We start from the raw sequence: 21,587 nt of genomic DNA, 5'->3' as shown, positions 1-21,587 counted from the left end.
TGTAGAATTCTAAGTTGGAATTGGAATATGCATATCTTACATAGATCAATCGCATCATACATGGATAATCAGTCTGCCAACAAAAGTCATTCCACCTTGTACTCCTGCTCAGCATAACGCCGAGTAGCCACTTTTCACTTGATAGATACAAATGTGTTATGTGCAAAGATAAAATCGTGTTTTTGTCTTGTGAACGAATGTAAGGAGTTGAGCACTGTGGACCTTTGCACCAACCTGTCAAGGTAAGCAGTAATTTGGCTCCTATTTATTCTTATTCTCTGAATGTCTCGGTCTACTTTCTCAAATCCCCAGGGTTGTTACATGGTGTGCTTCCTATCCTTGCCAGGCAGGCTGCTGTCACTCAAGCGTTCAGCCCCTCCCCAGTTTAGCTTCTCAAAACGTTTCACTGATCTTTACCATTCTCAGCTCCTTGTTCCATTACTCGATGACATACACAAAAGCCCTCCTTAGCACTTTCATCTCAGTTCATTAATTTCTTTTATTTCTCTCTCAGTCTCTCTCTTTTTTTTCACTCTCTTCTGCATATTGCCCACGTCTCTGTTCCCCAATACAGTGAAACCTTGGATTGCGAGTAACTTGATTTGTGAGTGTTTTGCAAGACGAGCTAAAATTTTTAACAAATTTTAACTTGATAAGCGAGCGAGGTCTTGCAATATGAGTAGTACATATACGCTTTGTCTGCCGAGTGTCACGCGGGGATTGTGGGTAATTGTCTCCCATGCTCGTTCTCAGTCGGTGTGCCTCACTCATATAGTCAACATCCATATGAGCGTATACTGTTTACTATAGCATGGTGACCACGTGTGTGTGTGCGAGTCCCTGTCATGCACGCCAAAACACGAGGCTGAGTCTCAGTACTCTAGCAAAACCAGCTTTATTCAGTGTGAAACAGGAACAGCACGGTTATTTATTGTAGCAGGATCTACCGCTCTCCTATACAGAGACACAGCAATCAGGCAGGGTCGTGACCAGGTTACTGGATAAGTAATACTGTGCTCTTGCATTTATAATGTTCCTTGCATCACCCATTGATGGCAGGCGCCTATAGCATGACCACGATCTTTTCTGATTCTCTTTTATGGCGAACTGCTACAGCGATGGGAGCCTGCGTTTGCTTGCTTCGGGATTCTCTTTCGCGTATTGTCCCATTGGAGGGAATCCCAAAAGAGTTTAGAAACCTTACATTGTGTAAAACCTTTTTTTTATTTTGTGTCCAAGTGTAGTGACTCTTCAGGCAAAAGCAACTGTCATTGGATAGGTTTCCTAGTTAAAGTTGCAAAAATTCCAGTGAGCCAACAGTGATTCCGTTATTTAGAGTGAAGATTTTGTATTAATCATTTTTACATAAATATTTGTGGGTTGTGAAACGAATTATCTGAGTTTCCATTATTTCTTATGGGGAAATTCGCTTTGGATTACAAGCACGTTTCCGGAACGAATTATGCTCGCAAACCGAGGTTCCACTGTACTGACCTTATTACAGCTCCTGTAAATATGTTTTGTTTAGCATCATTTGATCACATACCACCCCAAACACCTCCTACTATTTCATCGATGCTGGCTTTGTTCTCTCAACTACTTTTACTTCACGGCCCACACCATGAGTTATATATAACTTACCCCAAGTATTTAAACTTCTCAACCATTTTAAGATCTAAGCCTGCTCTATCTTGCATTTGTTGTATCTTCACCTCATCCTACAGCTAACCATGACTTTAATTTTTTTTAAATATATACTTTTAATCCACTCTGTTACAAATCCCACACCAGTCAGTTATATTTCTGTGCAGTTCTTCTCCTGACTCTGCCGTGATCACAAGTATACAACAGTTCCCCAAATTCTCCACCCCTGACACTCTCAAAAAGCACATCTGTCATAAGGACAAAGTGGAAAAGCCTAAGAGATCAATGCAAATGTCATTCTACTTGCACATTACACATTTCGGTGCCTCTGTATGCTGTTCTCACTGTTGTTACCAATCTCTCATAATATAATTTCTGCAGTCTGAATAATCTTAAAAGATGCTACCTTAATTTTTCAAGTAAGAGTGTGCCATCTATTACACACTTTCTTACTGTTATATGATATAAAGGAAATTAATCTCTTTTCGATATTTTATACTGTTATTGTGTTGACTTTAAATTGCTTTTGTGTTTTAGATCACGTATTTACAATGATTAATGCCAGGTTCTAAATAAGATATTAAAAATGTTTCACTGTAGAGGGAGCATAACTTCCAGTCCTGATTGTAACAACACCCCCTACTGTATTAAGGGGTCCCCTGTGGTGTTAACTGTGAGGCAGAATTTGCAGTTTAGTTTTGTTTCAGTCTCAAGTTCAACTATTTGGAGTAGAATAATTTCTGACAAGTCTATAACAAAACAGTTCTGATCAGTTCATCTGATAGATACATATTATTAACTGTTGACTATATTATTCGTGTTAATAACTGTTTTTGTTTTACTAATAGAGTAAAAAACTCTTGAATGATCACCTATAAAAGTGCAGCTGGCAATACTGCAAAAAGTCACCCATTTGCCAGTTGTCTTGTGCATTTGCACTCCACAGAAGACAATTATGTATCAAAGTCTATCCATTTGCAGAGTTTTGTAGAAATCTAATTTTGTGTAAACATTTCCACAACCAGAAGAAAGGGGCAGTGAAGTGGTAGAGCTGCTGCCTTGCAGTAAGGACACCTGGGATTTGTGTCTTGGGTTCTCTCTGTATGGAGATTGCATGTTCTCCCCGTGTCTCCCTGGTTCTTCTCCAGGTGCTCTGGTCCTCCCACAGTCCAAAGACAAGTGGGTTAGGTGGACTGGCGATACTAAATTGGCCCTAGTGAGAGACTGGTCTGTCTGTGTGTATAGCCATGTGATGGATTGGCATTCTGTCCAGGATTTGTTGCTGCCACTATTCCCCATGACCCTGTTCAGGACTAAGCAGGTTAAAAACTGACTGACAATAACAGGAACATTTCAATGTTTTATTTCTCCTCATTATTTCACCATGACTAAAGGAAGCCTTCCTCAAACACTAAAAAACTTGTGGTTAATACATCTGTGTTAACTTAATTATATACATGTAAAATGATAATAATAAAGTTTTTCTTGGGTACACATAAATCTGACAAAAAAGGTATAAAATGTTTGATAATTTTTCCATATATTAAAAAACGAATTATCCATGTGCAAGTGTTGCCTAATTATGACATGAAATTATGGTGTTTGCTACATTATTTGTTTTTGTGTGGTTTATTAACAGTGTGTAAAAGCCTGGAGAAAAAACTTAAGTACAGTTAGGTTCCGTAAGTATTTGGACAGTGGCACAAGTTTCATAATTTTGTCTCTGTACGCCACCACAATGGATTTAAAACAAAGCAATCATTGTGTGTGTGAAGTGTAGACTTTCAGCTTTAATTCAAGGGGTTTGTTCTATGTGCTGTTTAGAAAACACAGACATTTTTATACATGGTCCTCCTATTTTCAGGGGTTCAAAAGTATTTGTACAACCTAACATAATCATAAATATAACAAACATTTTCAATATTTGGTTGAAAATCCCTTAGAGTCAATGACTACCTGAAGTCTGGAAACCATGGCCATATCCATGTGCTGGGTTTCCTCCCTAGTGATACTCTGCCAGGTCTTTACTGCAGTTGTCTTCAGTTGCTGCTTGTCTGCTGGACTTTCTGCCATCAGTTTGTTTTCAGTAAATGAAACGCATGTCCAGTTGGGTTGAGGTCAGTTGATTTGTTTGGCCACTGAAGAATCTTCCACTACTTTGTGTTGAAAAGCACTTGGTTTGTTTTCACAGTATGTTTTGGCTCATTGTCCATCTGTACTGTGAAGCATCGTCCTATCAGTTTTGCAGCATTTGGCTGACCCTGAGGAGATATTACAGCCCTATACACTTCAGAATTCATCCTGCTACTTCTGCCAGCAGTCATATCATCAATAACCCCTAGTGACTGACTTCCATTCGCAGCCATGCATGATCAAGCCATAACACTACCTCCACCATGTAACACAGATGATGTGGTATTCATTGAATCATGAGCCATTCCTTCTCTTCCCCATACTCTTCTCTTTTCAACCTTCTGGTATTAATCTTAGTTTCTTTTGTTCAGGGAAATTGTTGCAGAACTGGACAGACTTTTAAAATTGTTTTGGCAAAGTCTAATCTGTCCTTCCTGTGCTTGAGGTTTACCAGTGGTTTGCACCTTATGGTAGATCCTCTGTCTTTACTTTCATGAAGTTCTCTCGATTGTAGACTTTGGCAATGACAGGTCTACCTCCCACTGAGTGTTATTGGTTTAACTACATGTCGTGAAGGAGTTCTTCTTCACCAAGGACAAAATTCTGCAGTCATCCAGCACAGTTGTCTCCTGTGGTTTTCCAGACCTTCTGGTATTGCTGAGTTCACCAGTGTGTTCCTTCTTTTTAAGAATATTCCAGATGGTTGATATAACGACTCCTCGTGTTTCTGCTGTCACTCTAAAGGGTTTGTTTTGTTTTCTCAGCCTAATGATGGACTGTTTATATTTGCATGGACAGCTCTTTGGACCTCATATTGAGAGTTTATAGTGACAGCTTCCAAATGCAGATTCCACAATTGGAATAATTTCCAGACCTTTTTAGTGGTTTAATAGTTAATGAAATAATGAGGGAACTGCTCCCACCTGGCTATGGAACAGCTTGTCAGTCAAATGTCCAAATACTTTTGAGCCCCTGGAAATGGGGAGGGGGGTGCTATGCAGAAAAATGGCTGTCATTCCTAAACGGCTCATACAATATTTTTGGTAAACCCCTTAAATTAAACCTGAAACTCTACACTTCAATCACGTAACATTTGCTTTATTTCAAAGCCATTGTGGTGGCGTACAGAACCAAAATTATGAATATTGTGTCACTGTCCAAATACTTATGGACCCGACTGTATATATGAATATGGGGGAGGGGCTACTCTTAATCTGTTAATGTTAATTTGTAAAATTGATAAAAGTACCCCATGTTGTAAATTAATCCTTTTTTTTAATTGACTCTTCTTTTCATTTTAGTGCTGGTGTTGGAAGAACAGGAACTTTCATAGCCTTGGATCGCCTTATGCAGCATATAAAGGAACATGAATTTGTAGATATACTAGGCCTTGTGGCAGAAATGCGGACATATCGACCATGCATGGTACAAACAGAGGTAAAATAGGAAAAAAAGAAAAATCTTATATTTTGACAAAAAAAAAATCTGAATATCCTTTAAAGTAGCAAAACACCGTTCTGCCATTTTTATTGTTTATTTAGCTCATAATCGTCTTCAGCATAATCGGCTCTCAAAATGGAAATATGAAAAAACACAAAAAGGGTTTTAATTAAATATCACTGGGGCATTTTTCCTTTAACACAATGGAAACAACAGATATGAACATATTAAGTCTTCCAATAAAATAAAAGTTGACCCAAAGAAGTAGAAACCAAGCGTCTCCCTGTTGAAGGCCCGACGTACCGGCTGTATCATAACAAAGCAAGTCTCAGAGCTTATGTGGCCAGCCCACTAGCATTTATTTCACTGAATTATCTTAGAACCTGACAGAAAATGAAGTCTCTTGCTGTGTTGTATTCAGTTGTTATATTTCACTTGCCAGGGCAAAGTAAACTGGGGCAATTTTCTAAATATTGTAATACAAAGAACTTGTGGAATATACGTGTGTGTCATCATTGCTGAGGTGTCGCCCGCTGCACGGCAGCACTTGGGTCCCAATTTGAGGCGGCCCATGTGGGTAGGAGCATGGAATGTCTTGTCCCTCCGGCAAGATGGTCATCTTCCTCTGCTGTCGGAGGAGCTGCGTAAACTCCGCATTTCTGTGGCGGCACTCTGAGGTGCGCAGACCGGGGACTGGCCAGATCTCTGTAGGTGGATACACATTTTATTGGTCTGGTCGGTCTGATGGCTGTCATACTCGGGGAGTAGCTGTTGCTGTAGCGGATTGGCTTCTTCCGATGGTGTCCGATGTCACTCCTTTCAACGAGCGTATTATGAGACTCAGATTACAGCACTCCCTGGGTGCCTTGTCTGTTGTCTGAGTGATGTCTCGGCGAAGGAGACATTTTATTCACAGCTTCAATCGGTGGTTGACGGGTGCCCACGAGGTGACACTCTTCTGGTCATGGGTGACTTCAGTGCAGCCACTGGCACTGACAGGGCTGGCTATGAGGATTGTCTCGGTCCACATGGGTCTGGTGACTGTGGTGAAAGTGGCTCCATGTTCCTTGACTTTGCAAAAAGTCAGGGGCTGCGAATCGCTGGATCCTGTTTTCCAGCACCCAGAACCGCATCGTTGGACTTGGTACTCCAATATTAGTGCGGTGAAGGAGATCAATCACATCCTCGTGGGCAGACGCTGGAGGCTCTTGGAAAACTGCAGGGTCTACAGAAGTACTCAGTTTGTGAATTCTGACCATAAACTTGTTGTTGCTACTCTTAGGATCCAGCTTAGGTCCAGCAGGTTACCACCTACTAGGAAAATTAGCCTGGACGTGGCCAGACTCCAAGACCAGGTTGTTTCTAACGAGTTTGCATGCAGTTTGTGTGAGGAACTTGCAGATCTGGGTGTGACTGCCAATCCTAATGTGATGTGGGAGACCTTCTGTGACAAGACCCTGAAGGTTGCTGAAGGTTGTGTTGGTTTTACCGGTGTTCCCAGAAGGAGGTGTTTCATCTTGCAGGATACCCTGGATATCATTGAGAGGAGTTGCAGCACAAGGCTCAATGGCAACTCTGGTTTGTACCGGGAACTGAGAAGGATGGCTGCGAGGGCTCTGAGGACAGATAGAGAGGTGTTTGTTAGAAGAATCTGTGAGCAAGTGACACACCATCTGTGGTCTAGCGATCCATGTCCTGCTTACAGAAGAACTGAAGCATTACGTACATTTGAATCTGTTCCTCGGAGAGTCGCAGTCAGGGCGGCTGATGGAACGGTCCTTCGGATGACACTACAGTTGTGACCCGCTTGGTTGGCTACTTTGAGCAGTTGTTCAAAGCTGTTCCTCTGGCTAGGAGGTTGGATATCTCTGGGTCCACGGTCCTTGAGGCTGATCCTCCAATTAGCTGTGAACCACCCAATCTCACTGAGATTGCACAGGTGGTGAACCAGCTGAGGGAAGGAAAGACTGCAGGGATCTGTGGTATCCAGGGTGAACTTCTCCAGGCTGGTGGTTAGGCTGTCCTCCAGGCATTGCAAGCAATCTTTGCTTCCATTTGGGAAACTGGCATCATCCCAACTGACTGGAAAATGGGACTTGTCGTCCCTGTCTGGAAAGGAAAGGGTGATTCCCTGGATTGCAGCAACTACAAAGGGATAACACTGCTCTCGGTGCCAGGTAAGGTCCTTGCTAGGGTTGTCCTCAATAGGATCCGTGATCACTTGCTCACCTACCAGTGATCAGAACAGTCTGGTTTTACGCCTAAGAAGTCTACCACCGACCTCATCCTGACACTGAGGATTCTTATGGAGCGCAAATGTGACTATCAGTATATTTGTCTATGGGCTCTTAGAATTCCCTCAAAAATGGCAGCAATGTCTAATAACATAAATAGATGCAAAATAACCCTTCCAGACTGGATATTCCCCTGTCCACTCACAGCTTCATCCCTTCACTAAACTCTGTTACTGGAGTACGAAAGGCATCACTGGCTAGTGACCTCTTATTGTTTCTGATAGTTTTGAGGTGGGATCTTATCTTAATACTTAAATACTTCCTTTGTCTGTTTCTCTCCATCCCTGCCTTTTACAGCCTTTGTTCCCTTAACTTCTAGATAGTTCTTTCCGATATGTCATATACCTCAGATATTTATTCATAATTGACGTTTGACATATTAATTCCCAAAGTCGTTATTTAAGCAGTTATGCAGATTTGTAGAATTTTCTTGTTTTGGTTTAAAGCAGTTTACAAAATAATATGTATATAATTTATTAATGTTTTTATTTTTTGCTTACAGGAGCAGTATGTGTTCATCCACCACTGCATACAGGTTATGTGGAAGAAGAAAAAGGAACAGTACACTGCCAGTGACATTATTTATGAGAATGTTGGCAAGTCTTAAATGGTATGTTCTCAAAAATAAGGCCAATTTAAGTACATGCAATAGGGCTCAATTGGGGATTCCTCCCTGTTTCTGTATATATTTGGGTAGTTTTGAGAACAAAAATGAAAGTGTTGGTCTGCTACATACATTATACATAATGTAACACTCGCACTGTGCCAGGTCTTCAGCCATCATGATGCCTTGCCTTGGGCAGACAGCAGTAGACAGTTCTATTCATTTACTGTAAATGTGGTAATCCCACATAACACCTGAACTCCCATGCATGCTTTGTTATGGGGAACAGCTGCTTGCCATGACTTGCTGATTGCCAGCATTATCGAGGTGGGCACAGCTGAGATCGTGCTGTTTGAGCGCTTTAAAGCCAACTCAAGCAATGCATTCCTGGAATTTCTAGCATGTTGCTAAAGTGTAGGCATATAGCAATGTTTTCATTCCTTTCTGAAATCAAATAGTGTGTTACATGCATCATCAATAGCTTTGGAATGTACTGATAGTTCCTGTTTCAAACATATTGGGACAACATGGGTCTTTTCTTTGTTAATATTCAAATTTATAATCCCAGGGGAGTGGAGATCCTATAAGGTACATAAAGGTTTTTTTTTTTTTAGAACCAACAGCTGAGCTGTATTTGTTGTCCTTCTTTTTTGCATTATGTAATGGGATTACGGATGTAGCCACCAGAGGGCGCCCCAGCCTCCCAACCCCAACACAGACACAGGTCTTGCCACACAGCACACCTTTATTATAGTGAGGCAGCGCTTTTCTTTCACTCCTCGCAGTAGCACAGTTTCAAAGCCCCAAAGCACAATGCAAAACAGTCCTTTCCTCATTCCTCCTCTTCTCTGTAGCTCCTGCAGCTCCCCATGATTGCATCCACGCAACTCGACAGGGCTGAGCTGAAAATTAGCGATTCCCATACAGCCCTGTGGGAATCCGAGGCAACATTGCAACCCAGGAGGGCTGCCAAGTAGGAGTTTGGGGGAGATGCTGCCCTTCAAAAGCCATCTCCCCCTGTCCTTCCTTTAAGGAGCCGTCCCTCATATATAGGTGCTGTCATAAAATTAGAATATCATGACAAAGTTGATTTATTTCAGTAATTCCATTCAAAAAAGTGAAACTTGTATATTAGATTCATTCATCACACACAGACTGATGTATTTCAAATGTTTATTTCTTTTAATGTTGATGATTATAACTGACAACTAATGAAAGTCCCAAATTCAGTATCACGGAAAATTAGAATATTGTGAAAAGGTTCAATATTGAAGACACCTGGTACCACACTCTAATCAGCTAATTAACTCAAAACACCTACAAAAGCCTTTAATTGGTCTCTCAGTCTAGTTCTGTAGGCTACACAATCATGGGGAAGACTGCTGACTTGACAGTTGTCCAAAAAACGACCATTGACACCTTGCACAAGGAGGGCAAGACACAAAAGGTCATTGCTAAAGAGGCTGGCTGTTCACAGAGCTCTGTGTCCAAGCACATTAATAGAGAGGCGAAGGGAAGGACAAGATGTGGTAGAAAAAAAGTGTAGAAGCAATAGGGATAACCGCACCCTGGAGAAACAAAACCCATTCAAAAATGTGGACTGCAGCGGGAGTCAGTGCTTCAAGAACCACCACACACAGACGTATGCAAGACATGGGTTTCAGCTGTCGCATTCCTTGTGTCAAGCCACTCTTGAACAAGAGACAGTGTCAGAAGCGTCTCGCCTGGGCTAAAGACAAAAAGAACTGGACTGCTGCTTTCTGATGAAAGTAAATTTTGCATTTCCTTTGGAAATCAAGGTCCCAGAGTCTGGAGGAAGAGAGGAGAGGCACAGAATCCACGTTGTTTGAGGTCCAGTGTAAAGTTTCCACAGTCAGTGATGGTTTGGGGTGCCATGTCATCTGCTGGTGTTGGTCCATTGTGTTTTCTGAGGTCCAAGGTCAACGCAGCCGTCTACCAGGAAGTTTTAGAGCACTTCATGTTTCCTGCTGCTGACGAACTTTATGGAGATGCAGATTTCATTTTCCAACAGGACCTGGCACCTGCACACAGTGCTAAAGCCATCAGTACCTGGTTTAAGGACCATGGTATCCCTGTTCTTGATTGGCCAGCAAACTCGCCTGACCTTAACCCCATAGAAAATCTATGGGGTATTGTGAAGAGGAAGATGCAATACGCCAGACCCAACAATTCAGAAGAGATGAAGGCCACTATCAGAGCAACATGGGCTCTCATAACACCTGAGCAGTGCCACAGACAGATCGACTCCATGCCACGCCGCATTGCTGCAGTAATCCAGGCCAAAGGAGCCCCAACTAAATATTGAGTGCTGTACATGCTCATACTTTTCATGTTCATACCTTTCGGTTGGCCAACATTTCTAAAAATCCTTTTTTTGCATTGCTCTTAATTGATATTCTAATTTTCCGAGATACTGAATTTGGGACTTTCATTAGTTGTCAGTTATAATCATCAACATTAAAAGAAATAAACATTTGAAATACATCAGTCTGTGTGTAATGAATGAATCTAATATACAAGTTTCACTTTTTGAATGGAATTACTGAAATAAATCAACTTTGTCATGATATTCTAATTTTATGACCAGCACCTGTATATATTTGAGGTATAAACTGATGGTGAACTGAAAAAACGAGACTGTGAAAACACGATACTACATTTTACTATTCCCAAAAGTTGTAGGAAGTTTGGGTTCCACCAGATGAGTGCCGCTCCTCCCTGTTTCACTAGAGCTTTACTGCTGCTCAAGCACTCCTCATCTTTCACTGGTGACAGACACACGTCTGGTGGTAAAAGGTTTAATGTTTCCTTGTCCAAACTCATACACTAAACATATTAAATGTCTCCCACGTGATTAAGTTGGTTGTAATGTGTTAAATCTCACCTCAATATCAGGAGAGCTTGCATGTAATCTCCATGACATTTTTACAGGCTTACCCCAGCTGTCCTTTCTTTTTTTCACACAAACACAGGCCTGCTGCTGTCCAAGGACTTGTATCTGGGAAGTTGGCCATTCCCGTTTCCCTGATCGTTTGACTTCTTGGCCTTTGAATTTACCTATAAATTCCTAGGTTGTCCTGCATGTGTGAAAGGACTCAATAGGAAAACCTCTTGTAGACCCTTGTTTTATGGATCACTGACTTTACTTACAGTAAATGTCATTTTTAACAGATTCATTTTGTGTTGGCTTTACATATTTATCTTATTTTAATGTTATACTGAATCTCAGAGAAAAACAGCACTTTGAAACAAACGTTCAACCTGATAAACAGTTAATTAAATGTTTACTGCATAACAAGTTGTTGTCAGTTTTGTTTAGTTCAATTTATTCTAATTACACCATAAAGAAAAATAATTTGCTGCTAGGCCTGTTATGGAATGTCAAGAAATATGACAATACAGGAAATGGCAAAACCACTTAGTGCAGCAGACACAGATTAGTAGACTTGAGAATATTAATATCTTTGCTATGCTCAAACAAAAATATTAATATCAAAGGCAACTTGTGCCAGATAGAACAAGTGACAGTACGACAATGAAATAAATGAACCTCAGACTTGTCAGTGCCATGAGTCTGTAGTGCAAGTACCAGGAAAATATTTGTATGTCTGTGGATAATCGGGACATTTATGCTCTTTTTTTTAAGCAAAAAAAGTACAGTAGTACTGTGCTAGATAGAAACGCTTTACTTTTTGCACTCAGTATGTCAAGTACTTTACACAATGATGACATTTACTAAAATTAAGCAATGAGAAGTGAAGCAAAATGACTCGTTTTATTGGCTAACTGATGGATTATGATAGGCGAGCTTTCAAGGCAACTCAGGAAGATGAAGTACAGAGACTGGAGTCTCTGGAATTCTGGTTTATACAGTCAGGTCCATACCTATTTGGTCAGCGAGACAGTTTTCATCATTTTGGCTCTGTGCACCACTACAATGGATTTGAAATAAAGCAATCATTACGTGATTGAAGAGTAGATTTTCAAGTTTAATTTAAGGGGTTTACCAAAAATATTGTATGAGTCATTTAGGAATGACAGCCAATTTTTCTGCATAGCTCACCCATTTTCCAGGGGCTTATCATGTTATCATGGAAAGTGAATCTGATGCATGATATGTACAACATGATACACTTCACTGTGGTGACAAAAAGGCAAAAGAACCGTGATCAAGCGCAGGGACAAGCAAGATGTTAGCCCCCCTAAGCACTGTTCACAATGAGGCAACAGTACAGGAAATGGGGAGGTCAGTAATCCTTGCACTGTGGTCGCCTGCAGTAACACAAGGGGTGCATCGATCATGCAGGTCAGGTACCGATGTTCTACCCTCTCATGTATGAACAGCATCCAAAAAATATAAGTGTGAAAAGAAACGCACTTCTACTGTCCTGAGTGCCACCACCACAAAGGACGTGCACTACATCTGCATCAGTACAGCAGTGGACACTTGACATACATATCCTAATTTATTTATGTGGATGTTTTGGTATTTCTGTTTCTGTTACACAACATTTTTTCTTAGTGAAAAAACTTAGTGGTTTTGGCTTGTTGTTCCTGGGGTGAATACAACACAAAGGAGGTTAACAGAAGCATTTTGTTTTTTCTTTGGTGGCCAAAAACAAAAACATTCTCATAACAACAGTGTGTCACTCAATCAAAAGCACTTCAAACCTGAGGCAACTTGTGAAGCAGACATCAACCATGTTTTGCTTTTCTCAACCTCCATTCCTGAATTATCTGTAGAGAATAACCAGTAGTGCCTTGGCTGTGCTTGTATGATCACAACAGTCCAGCCTTCCATTTTGATCAACTAGATGCCTGTTATTTATACAGGGGACAGCTCACCCTTACAGGCATTTTGGTGGAAGTGGCTCTTGTCAGAATATTTTCATGTTGTTGTCTGTATTAATCATCTTTTCTTCTCTTTCTGTCTTTAGTTATGAAAATGATCCGCGTCAAGCCATGACATAAAAAAAAAAGACTTGCTGCTCTTTGCTTTGTGCTTTAGCACTTGTTTTCTGACAAGGACAAGTATTTTGCCAACTAGTCTGAATCCATGGAGTTTGTTTTTAGAGGAAACCCTGGGGAGGTCACTGCCATAAAATAAATTACAATGTTTGCAGGATTACATTCCTTTTGGATTTCTGCACTGCCGGACCAAACATGGAAGAATGAAGTGGACAGGGCAAATAAATGTATGGTGTAAAAGTTGGAAAGTTCTCTTTGAAGAATCGTTGGAATTCCATTATCCTGAACTTTTTTAACTTGAACTGTCAACTGGGACACAGTACAATAATCGACTTTTCTTGTCTGCTCCTTTCAAATCATCCAATTTCCATATCCAAGGTGCAGTTCAGTTGTGGAAGTTCATAGTAAAACTAATATGTTAGTGTATGATGTTATCACAGAACCAGTCAATCAAAGCAGATTACTGTATTTTATAAAAATGATTTATAGGTTAAGAGAATCTAGATACAGAGACAAGCTTTAATATTCATACATATTAAAGCTCCGCATTATTTTAAAACCGATACTGTGAAATTCAAGTATCTTGCGTTGCATTATTACGTGAAATAAACTGCACTGTCCAGTTGATTTGATTGTGTATTTCCTAATTTTCAACAGAAGTGAATTTAAGGAAGAACTCATCAACAAAGTCAGTGTGAAAAATGAAATCTGAAACATTACTAACATACGGTACACTGCTGAACATATTTCTTCTTTCTGGTTCCTAATTTCATAACTGTCACCAGGTCAAGTTGTGAAGGGTGCCACAATGGCATGACTGAAAATAATGAATTTGATGCAGATTCCTGACATTAAAATATGTCCATTAGCATGTACACCGGGGCACAACTGAAAAGTAGCTAGGAGTAGATTTGTACGCAAATGGTAAATAACACTTTTTCACACTGAGATTTGTAAATATTTTGTCACCAGTTGCCTACTAGTGTGGTGCCAAGTAGCATATTATGGGCCTTTAGGTCTTAATGTTATATTCATTTGGAAACACTAGGTTGGATATTCATCTGGTGACTATTGGCTTTACCTGCAGTCAGATACGCTGTATTGTCAAATTTGTTCAAAATTATTCACTATTAAAGGTGGAAGTGATTAACCACTAATTCCGAGTCCTGTTTTGATGTGACACTATTTGCAGCATTGCATGGCTTACTTTAATGTTCCTTTCCAGCGTCCAGTTTCACTGCTCTTCACGGACTCCACTGTCTCACCCTTCTGTTTTCTCAAGAGTCTTCACAATCTGCTCCAATTTGTTTCTGTCACTTTTGCTGATCTGGAATTTCTGGATCAGAAAGAATTTTTCCAATGTCTTTGTTCCCTGCTGGTAGACCTGACTTTAGTGCAACCAATCTGTGAAATTGCAGAAGAGTGAAATCATGAAATTTGTTTCAAATTCACAGATAGATAGTACAGCTACTAAAAATGGTACAAGAGCAGCATTTATTTATTTTTTGTTTTTGCAATTCCTAACTCTGCTTTAAGACAGACAGAAGGTTTTAAAGTAATCAACAGAAGTTGGACATCTGTACAAACTGTTTGCCTCAACTTGCAAGGCTTCATTTAATTGCTGCAGAACATCTGTAGGTTGTAACCTATTAACTTGCTCATTGAAGGAGGCCCATTTGGAATATTCTGAAATTTCCTTGATTTCAGCTTTTGCTAACCTAAACTTTAAATTTAAACCTCTGGCAGTTCGCTTCTTACCTTCTCACCATTTTACATCATTCACTGCATTTCAACAAATTACATTTGAAGGAAAAACAGAGATGTTCTAAAATGTTTGAGCAGTAGCTTCTTGTGTGATTTTGGGCTATACAAAAATAAATTGTATTGCATAGTGTACTTCACAAACTGGACATGTAAAGTGACTTCTTTTTAAGTTTTACAGAAACTTTTAATCTCACAATTTATAAATAATATTGACAGAAAAACAAAACCTTTATGAAAAATTTTCTTCCAGGTTTTTGCCTGGGACTCAACACCTCGTGGCATAAACAATATTCTTCTGTTCTGTAAATCTGGACCAGTTAAAAGTAACGGTGCAGCTTTCCACTTCACACAGATTACAGTTTAGCTGAAATGTCAGACATGGCCTGTGTTTCTTTCACAGAGTGTTTATTAATTTTTTTCAGTATTGGCAGAAGGCAGGACTCCTTTATTTCATTCTACATTTAGATCAGTCAGCAATTAGAACATGAACAAATACAATTTTCTTATTGAATTTTTCTATTATAGTGAATCAGTGGTTAGTGCTGCTACCTCACAGGTTTTCACACTGGTAGGCTGCGTCAGTCCTGGTGAGGTTGACGTTCTTAAAAACACAACATAGGGCAACCACTGCCTCTATAAATGGCTGCACTTTAAATATGGGGCTTCTGTTGTGAGCTGCCATTCCTGTCTTGCCTATCCAGCTATCCTCACCCATTTTGTGCCCACCACTGCTCACATGTTGTTTGTGGTAACAGCTCACTCTCACTCCCAATTCATTGAGGCAATCCACACCAGGACTGACATTTCTCAGCAACCACGTACCAAGGTTGAAGGATTTTTGGTAAAGAGAGCATTTTAACAGGCAAGTGTTCTTTTTCATTCTCTCTAAACCCACTAAAGTCTTGCCAGTGACCAAAACATTAGGAAAAAGCCATGAAAGCAGAGCTAAGAGGTCAAAATCTATAACTAGGAGAGCTTTTCCCTGACCAAACCTTCTAAAAACAAGAGTTAATGACATGTTTTTAACATCCAAAGTATGTACACCATGTTCCTGGTACCACCATCTTCTATAGGGAAATGTTCATGACATCATGAAGAGGCCAATCACATAACAGGATGTTGCAGTGGCCCTGGAAACTCTAAACAAGACAGCTTTTCCAGTAAAACCAAAAGATAAAATAGTGGCAATTGCAATAAAACAAAGTTGTGGCAAGATGACATAATTTCACAAAAATATTAAAACCTAAAAATTATGTGTATATTTTATGGGAAAATGCATTTTATCACAGAACAATTGCACCACACTATTTTTTTTTGTTAGTCTTTAAAATAGAATTTAACCGTTAGTCTATGCATGTCCATGCTAAAATCTTTCTAGATGTTGAAACATTTGAAGGAATGTGGAAAAACAAGAACTGATTGTTCTAATTCCTTTACTGTTCAAGTCATTGAGTTACTACTTACGACTGTACAGTTCACTGAAGCCTCAGCAGCAAAGAGCATGACTAGCAGTAAGAGTTAAGAGCAAATAGCCACTTCTGAATTTGGCACATTAAGTCTAAAGTTAAGTGAAACATGATTTAACAATTTTTCTTTTCAGATAGCTCCCACTTACTTTACAGTACTCATTAATGGCACAAGGTGCAGACATGCTGAAAATTTACAAGAATAACTTCACTACTTTCAGAGGGACAGCCTTTTGCAATTCAGTTTCCAAACTTTGGGATTTTTTCTGTGAATATAAGAGAGACCACAAGACTGTAGAGCAGGACTTCTCGTAAAATAATGTGTCTATAGCAGTAGTTGGGAAGCCATACTAGAAGTCAATGATTCTAACAGACAGTACACTTGAAGCTGCTGCAGTCGTCGTTCATGTTGCCTTTTAATGGTTGCAGAAATCAACTGAAATTGGCTGCTACCCAGCATTTTCCCTTCTACAGTTTTGCTTTGGATGATTTCTCTAAACAGTCCTGTGGTTCTCTCAACTGCTTGTGGATTTCTCAAAACAGTTTGTACAATGCAACACAATAATCTGTATAAACAGCTAAATGAAGCAATTCATTCTAATCCTTTCATTCATGTCTCAAAATGCAATTCTCTTGCCAGCCATTCCGTCAATGTGACCAAAATGTGAATACTCTGAACAATTGCCTAAAGACATACCATTTAAAATTTTTTGTCATGTTGTCAACATGAGAAGGCACTATGGAAGTATTTGAAGATTTTAAATTAATCATCTGTTGCTCAATTTACTTTACTATCATTTCTCTATAGCCAGTTGAATTTTGTGTCTCAAACCAATGAGCTTATGTTCTGGAAACCATTATACAAGGTTCTACCACATTGGCATTTTCTGTAAGAAAGGAATACTGTCACATTTGTAAAGTGAATTGTATTTTTATTCAAGTAATGGCACTATACATAGAACCAAACACAAATCTCGAAGCCTCAAAACAAATTGTTATATGATACAATTTATGTAAAGGTAGTTACATTGGGAACAACAAGGCCAATTCTACATCATGGGTTGTTCCTGTCACTCCTGCTGGTCAGGCCACATATTTTCACGTACAAGGTGTGACAATTTAATTCCCAGAATGAACCTGTAAAAAAAATGTGTGCCATCTGTGGACTAGTGACTACTGCCACCTTATTTTGTGTGGAGCCAAAAGTCACAGGGGCTAAGTAAGATGAATTGGGTGGATGATCCAAATTGGTAATTGACATCTTAGAAAGGAAGCCGTGAACCCAGAGTGCATCATGGCTTGTGGCCGTGTCTTGATGGATGATCTACTTCTGGCATTGTCTTTTACTTCTTCCTGAACCTCTTATGCCACTCCAACACACTTGACTTTATCATCGCATCCTCACCATCCACCACCTTCAACAACTCCAGTGTTTCAGTAGCACTTTGTAACACCAGCGATACTAGATGGTCATTTCGGATATTAAATTGTCACACTTTGTACAACACCTCAGTTCCTTCACCCTATCGCTGTTCTTTTCAAACGGCACCCTGCACAGTTGTTTCATTGATGTCAGATTTCTCTTCAGTACTCTAATATTGAGAGACTAACCGAACTGAAGGTGTCATTGCCTGCTATAATGGCACTCTATATGTCTCTTAGTCTGATGGTATTATTTACTATGACCATGTTGCAGAACTCTTCCTGAGGTTTGAAAAGTGTTCTTCTGCCACCAGCATTTGGACTACTTACAGTCCTAAATAGCATACTGATTCATTATACATTATGATACATTAGTATGCTGTCTTCTTCAAAATGACTGGAACTACATAGTAAGAATTTTGAGAGATTACACACCTGTTTTCTTTTCTGAATGTCTGGATTATTAAAGACACCGTTGAGCGGCTGTACTCTCCTACCAGCCTCTGCGGTTTATGACATGGTCCACTAATGTTGCCCTCTATTTTCATCTGCCACAGGTCTGTATCTCTTCCATCTTCTGGCTCTTCCTCTCAGCAAACCTTCTCACATCCTTGACCTTCTTTCATACAAAGTCATATTCCTCTGGTCAACAATGGCTTGCCCCCCGTATTTTCAAGAGTTGCAGACTCCCTAATTCACAGGAACATGCTTGGCCTTGTTATGAGGTACACTTTTATAAAATTATTGCAAGATGTTGATCTGAAAGTTTGAACACTCCCTTACATAAATGAAATTCAGGATTCATCTGACAAGCACTTTCTAATTGTGTCATCCATTTAAACTCTACTTTTGAACTATTTCCTTTATACTTCACCAGCGATGAACCTGTCCGACAACTGAATTAACATTTTTGCGTGTGTTGACCTTGCACACATGTCTAAATGTTTTGCAGAGTACAACCAAACAAAAGAGAAGTGTATTATTCATTTTGACAATATGACATATATGCTCACATATAAGTCGGGTCTTGAAACCCGAAAAATCGATCATAAGTTAAGACCCTGACTTACACACCCGTTCAAAAATGCGACACTTAATTTTATTTTATTTTTTTACATTTTCCTGCCTCCCCCAATCTCGCATCAGTTTTTCAGACGCATCGAATTTTGTTGCAGCAGCACAGTTACCAACTTATTTTGCTACTTCAACAACGTTTAATTTAAAACCAGCTTCATATTTTCTTCTGATTGAACGCTCCATCTTAGATAAGGGATGCTCTTATGATAAAGGTGTATGAGGGTGTGAGATACAAAAACACAAAACAGTGTAAATGTTGCTTTGGAATAATTCGGGCACAATACAGGGAGGTTAGGAGCACACGCTGATACAGCGCATTGCCACACCCACACAGAAAATAAAAGGCAGTGTGCTCCATGGTTACTCTCTCAGGTGGGCGTTAGCATATCATAATCCCTTGGACCAATAGCATGAGTTTTCCGCATTTGACTTATACGACCGACATTATAAAATACAAGAACTTATATGATAAAATCAAGTCCCGACTTATCCGCTGGAGAATTTATATGCGAGTATATACGGTAGTACAACTGATTTTGGGACTAATTCAAAGTGAATATACCTAATCCTGTATGAACCAAAACTAAATCATTTGTAAATGAAGAAAAACAATGAGAAATGACATTCTGTTGTGAGAAGCTGACTCAAGGGTGTGCAGATTTGCATGTGTGGTTAGGACAAGTACCATTTTCATTTGAGGTTTTGTCTAAAGCAACCGATAAAAAACTAATAAAAATATCACAACTTATTTTAGAAGAGAACTTTCGAAATGGAAGTCCCCAAACAATAGAAAATGTGTCACAATTTTGAGTAATTCTGCTGGTGTCACCATTTTTTTGCCAGTGCTGTGGTGCATTGCAGTGTTCCAGTTGTGGGACTGGGTGGCCAATTTATCTAATACAGTTAGACTTCTTTGCCATTTAATGATTTCGATCTACTTTACTAATCACCGAAGGGAAACTGTCTTCTCACATGACCTTTAGAAGTCAGAGTGCAAGGTCAGCCACTGTACAGCTTCCCTGGAGCCATTTTCTAACAGAGTAGGATCCCTACTGGCAGTAATGGGATTTGAACCAGCAACCTTCCAGATACCAGCACAGATCCTTACCCTCAGAGCCACCACTGCACCCAATAAGCACAAACAAAAAGTCACGTTGTAGCGGGGCTACATAGTTAGTGTTGCAAATGTCAGTTGTGATATTTGCCCGGACACCACCAGTCGGAGACCACATCTTTATAAAATGCACACGTTTATTAGCCATTAATAAACACAGTTCCTCACTCCACACAAAGCACAAAGCAATAATCACCCCAAAATTCCAGACTTCACAATGTCCTTGGCCGCCTTTCCTCTCCTCCTGGGAGCTTCGTCCTTCTCCCACTCCCGACTCTGGCTCCCTGACTGAAAGGATGTGGCCCCTTTTATTCCCACCCGGATGTGCTCCAGGTGGCTGATGATGTCCATCCGGCAGCACTTCCTGGTGTGGCGGAAGTGCTGCCCTTTGAACCGGAAGCACTCCGGGCGTCCCTGTCCGATCCCTCCGCCATCTTGCCAAGTGTGGCGGAAGTAATCACATCTGGGTCTCCTGAGGCTTAAAGCGCCCCCTGGCGGAGGCCACGGTTCCCAATAGTACAAATCCTCTTTGTCCTTGTCCCGTGGTCCTCTTTTTATCCAGGGCGACTGCTCCTTTGTGCCCCGGAAGCTATTAATGTCCCTTTCCGGTCCCTCCAGGCATCCCGGCCAGGTAATGACCGCAGTCATCTGTGACACAGTCCTGAGTGTGTCTCGTTTCCATTGTTCCATTTGCTGTTTGTGTGTGTATCAGTAAATGATGATGGAAGAAGACCACAGCCTCTAACCTGGAAAACACCTGTTCGCAATTAATCAATTACAGCCGTCACAAGGACTATTTAAGTAATCAGAAAGGAGGAGAGAGGAAAAGGGAGAAGAGAGGAGAAAGGAGACCATTTGTTTTCAACCACGTATCAACTTACTTGCTGTTTTTCCACATCGCGCCTTTGCATCAGTTTGTTTTTCATTTTGCCGGACTGTCTTTCATCCTTCATCTGCTGAGACCCCGGGGTCGATTCGCCATTCACCATACGCCGAGGAATCACAGTGAGGTTGCTCCATTTGCCGGGAAAATCAAACGACTCATTTATCATTAGTTCAGTCATCCGTATTCAGGGCAGTTTTTAGAACCGGACTCAAGTTCACAATCATTCAGTATATCATTCATTTTATTATTCGTGTTGTGTGTTATATGTTACAGGGGCAAGGGAGGGTTTTGTTGTATTTGTATATGGTGGTGTCTCATTGTTGATGTGGTGGAGGGATATTTATATTTATATGTTTCTATTTTTGCATTTGTCTTGTGGTTTTATTTAATATATTTAATCAGTTTATTTTTACATCATCTGCTTTTTGCGTGCTTATATCTACACCGTTGATTGTGGGGGAAAAGTGTAATTTGTTAGAGGTACGGCTTGATAGTTAGATTCATCTCAGTAAATTATCCAGGCCACAGGTCTTGGAGGTGTAGCTGCCGGCTGGGTAAGGGGTCGGCCGTTACAACGTTTTACTTATATTCACATATACTACATACACATGCCCATTTCTTTGTCTCTTTTTTGTTGGTTGGTTGGTTCTTCAGTTTAATTTAATTCAGATCAGTGCTGCATAACTCAGTATAGCAGAGAGCAGCTGTTGTGCATTGCACGCTGGACTTGAACGTGGAAGGACACTTTATTGAC

At 40.2% G+C, this 21,587-nt stretch overlaps 1 protein-coding gene across 4 annotated transcripts in view; it reads left to right on the top strand.

Moving 5' to 3' along the window:
* Window positions 1-21,587, top strand: part of ptpro (protein tyrosine phosphatase receptor type O) — a 326,955-nt gene that overhangs the window by 303,625 nt on the left and 1,743 nt on the right. Inside the window, exons 25-27 of one of the 4 annotated variants that reach the window (XM_028808094.2) lie at window positions 5,079-5,214; window positions 8,014-8,121; window positions 13,074-14,261. In XM_028808094.2, coding sequence (XP_028663927.1) covers window positions 5,079-5,214; window positions 8,014-8,118 — 241 coding nt within the window. In that variant the 3' untranslated portion in view covers window positions 8,119-8,121; window positions 13,074-14,261. Of the gene's footprint in view, window positions 1-5,078; window positions 5,215-8,013; window positions 8,232-13,073; window positions 14,262-21,587 lie in introns of those variants that run through there. The other 3 variants (XM_051920277.1, XM_051920278.1, XM_051920280.1) reach the window with 3 other exon arrangements.

The sequence above is a fragment of the Erpetoichthys calabaricus genome, chromosome 1 (genome assembly GCF_900747795.2).
Source record: "Erpetoichthys calabaricus chromosome 1, fErpCal1.3, whole genome shotgun sequence".
Taxonomy (NCBI): Eukaryota; Metazoa; Chordata; class Cladistia; order Polypteriformes; family Polypteridae; genus Erpetoichthys; species Erpetoichthys calabaricus.
The sequence above is the reverse complement of the archived record's forward strand: the minus strand, read 5'-3'. Positions and strand labels throughout refer to the sequence as shown.